Below are 2,222 nucleotides of genomic sequence, written 5' to 3' on the forward strand. Positions count from 1 at the left end.
TTTTATGGAATACAAATGACCACGTAGGCTGAATCACAGCCGTTTCTAATTAGTGGCAAAAGATAATGACGGTGATGAGAGGAGGCCACGTGTGGTAAAAAATCCACTGATTGACTAGAATAGATAACCTCCGTTTCTGGGGCGAGAGTTGGGGAAACCACGGGCTTTTTGCGTCCTCAAATCAAAGAAAGAAAGAGACGTCCAAAGATGAAAACGGTGCTTGAGCTTCTCCATCCACACAGCAGCATGCAATATCAATGTCATGAATGGCAGTATATATTAATATCACAAAATTTAAGAGATCGTTAATTATCGGAATTAGTTTAAAATCACATTTATCTATCGTTTTGGTTATTGTTATTAACTAATATATATAGGATAATCTTATTTGAACCAAACGACCTCTAACTGTGGGATAAATAAGAATATGCCGTGGGTTGATTAACTATCCTACCTTGGAGTATATGGGATCACTAACACTATTATTTAACTATACAATTTACACCAATATTAGCTAAAAGTCATAACCAATATGGAATAAATGCAATGCCAAATATCTATTCTAGGATTACATCTTTATCTCAATAATCAAACAACTCCAGAAAATTCTTTCATTAAAAACTTCGTATTAAATTAAACATAGCTGTATAATATAATTAAAGAAAATTATGTATAAATTAATTCTTCAATTATTAACTAGTAGTTTCGGGTTCAAGTCGTAAAAATGAATTGCCCTCGCAAATTCAAATGAGTTGGGGTTAAATAACAATACACAATATTTATTATTTATTTTTTCTAATCGTATACAAAGATTATATATTGATTATATATATTATATTTTCACCAACTATTTTTAGTTTAATTAGTTGGGTGAGCCACTATTTGGATTAATTCTTTTTTTAAAAAAAATTACGTGCAATCAAACGTCACATAAACTAGTGCATTTGTCTAGAGAAAATCTCTTCCTTTTTTTCTGTGGGTCCGTTACTTTGACCTTTGACTGAATCTGTATCACCCCTTTTCCGCTTTCACTCTCTCCGCAACGTGCACTCCACCCACCCCCTATTTATACTCCTTGCTCCTCTATTCACTCTTCCCCGCTCTCTGCAACTGCAACCCTAATTCACAATCTCTCCATCTCTCTCACTACTATAATGGCGGACAACAAACAACGGAGTTCTTCTCCCGGTGACCGGCGACAACCAAGCCGGTTACAACGGCGGGCGCCGGCGTCTATACAAGTAAATCGTGCAACCGATTGGAATCTGGCGATACCGCTTCTATCGCCGCTGATAACTTCTCCGACTTCTCCCGAATCGGACAACTTAAAGGCGGCAATAAACTCCTTTTCCAGCTCAGCTCATAAGGAAGAGGTGAGGAAAGAGCATTTGGAGAAGCCGATGATGGTGTTTAAGAAATGGCAGCATCCGGCGGCACCGTTTTGCTACGAGCCGGCTCCGTTGGTGCCTTTTGTATGTACAGGAAGCACCGATAGACGATGAAAGTAAAATATCCGAATCGTAATCTTAGGTTGTAGCTGTTGATACAATCTGACGGACAATATTCCTTTTCGCGATCTGTAATTTGCAGAAGGAATATAGAAGATGTAGTTCTAGCCTTTTTTAAACATTAAACACTCTGTTGATAATCTGTAGCTGCTTTAGCTCCTTTTTTTCCTTACAATCAGTACAATTATTAAGTTTTGGTTACTGATTATGAATGATACTATGAATTTCCCTTGAGAAAACTCAAAATGAGACTGGGGAAATGTAGTTCCTTTTTGCTACTATTTTTAAGTAATATCCAGTCAATTTGCGGACATTACGATTAATTCAGCATATACCTGTATTATTCTTCTTAGCTTTCTTCAATGTTCAGTTTGAAAAAAATGTTATTCCAAATTGTATTCGCATTTCGCAATATGTATCTTCATTTGTTTCTTAACCAAACAAATAAGCCTGAACGATTAAGTCCCTCTTTCCTTCTGAAAATGACATTTCTGACCAGGATAAAAGATTAAACTAAAGAAGGAAGACAGCTCTTGAATTGACAGGTGGAGAAGCATCCTTTTCTCATAGCAGAATACCAAGTGTCTAATCCACGAATTTTCTAATCCAAAAATATGTAACCGCAACAGCACGGGAAAATGGAATAATCATGGCCAAATAACTTGTCCTTTTTTTCATTTAGACACTTGAACTAGGTTTGTTCCTATTGAACCC

The 2,222-nt window shown here is 36.4% G+C and overlaps 1 protein-coding gene across 1 annotated transcript; it reads left to right on the plus strand.

Moving 5' to 3' along the window:
* Positions 1 to 1,154: 1,154 nt before the first annotated feature.
* Positions 1,155 to 1,502, plus strand: LOC104241393 (uncharacterized protein At4g14450, chloroplastic-like). The gene has a single exon (XM_009796331.2). The coding sequence runs from the start codon at positions 1,155 to 1,157 to the stop codon at positions 1,500 to 1,502; it is 348 nt and encodes a 115-aa protein (XP_009794633.1).
* Positions 1,503 to 2,222: the final 720 nt, after the last annotated feature.

The sequence above is a fragment of the Nicotiana sylvestris genome, chromosome 6, assembly GCF_000393655.2.
Source record: "Nicotiana sylvestris chromosome 6, ASM39365v2, whole genome shotgun sequence".
Classification (NCBI taxonomy): Eukaryota; Viridiplantae; Streptophyta; class Magnoliopsida; order Solanales; family Solanaceae; genus Nicotiana; species Nicotiana sylvestris.

Coding starts and splice junctions, on each gene's coding strand:
- LOC104241393 (XM_009796331.2), top strand. CDS start 1,155: ATGGCGGACAACAAACAACGGAGTTCTTCTCCCGGTGACCGGCGACAA.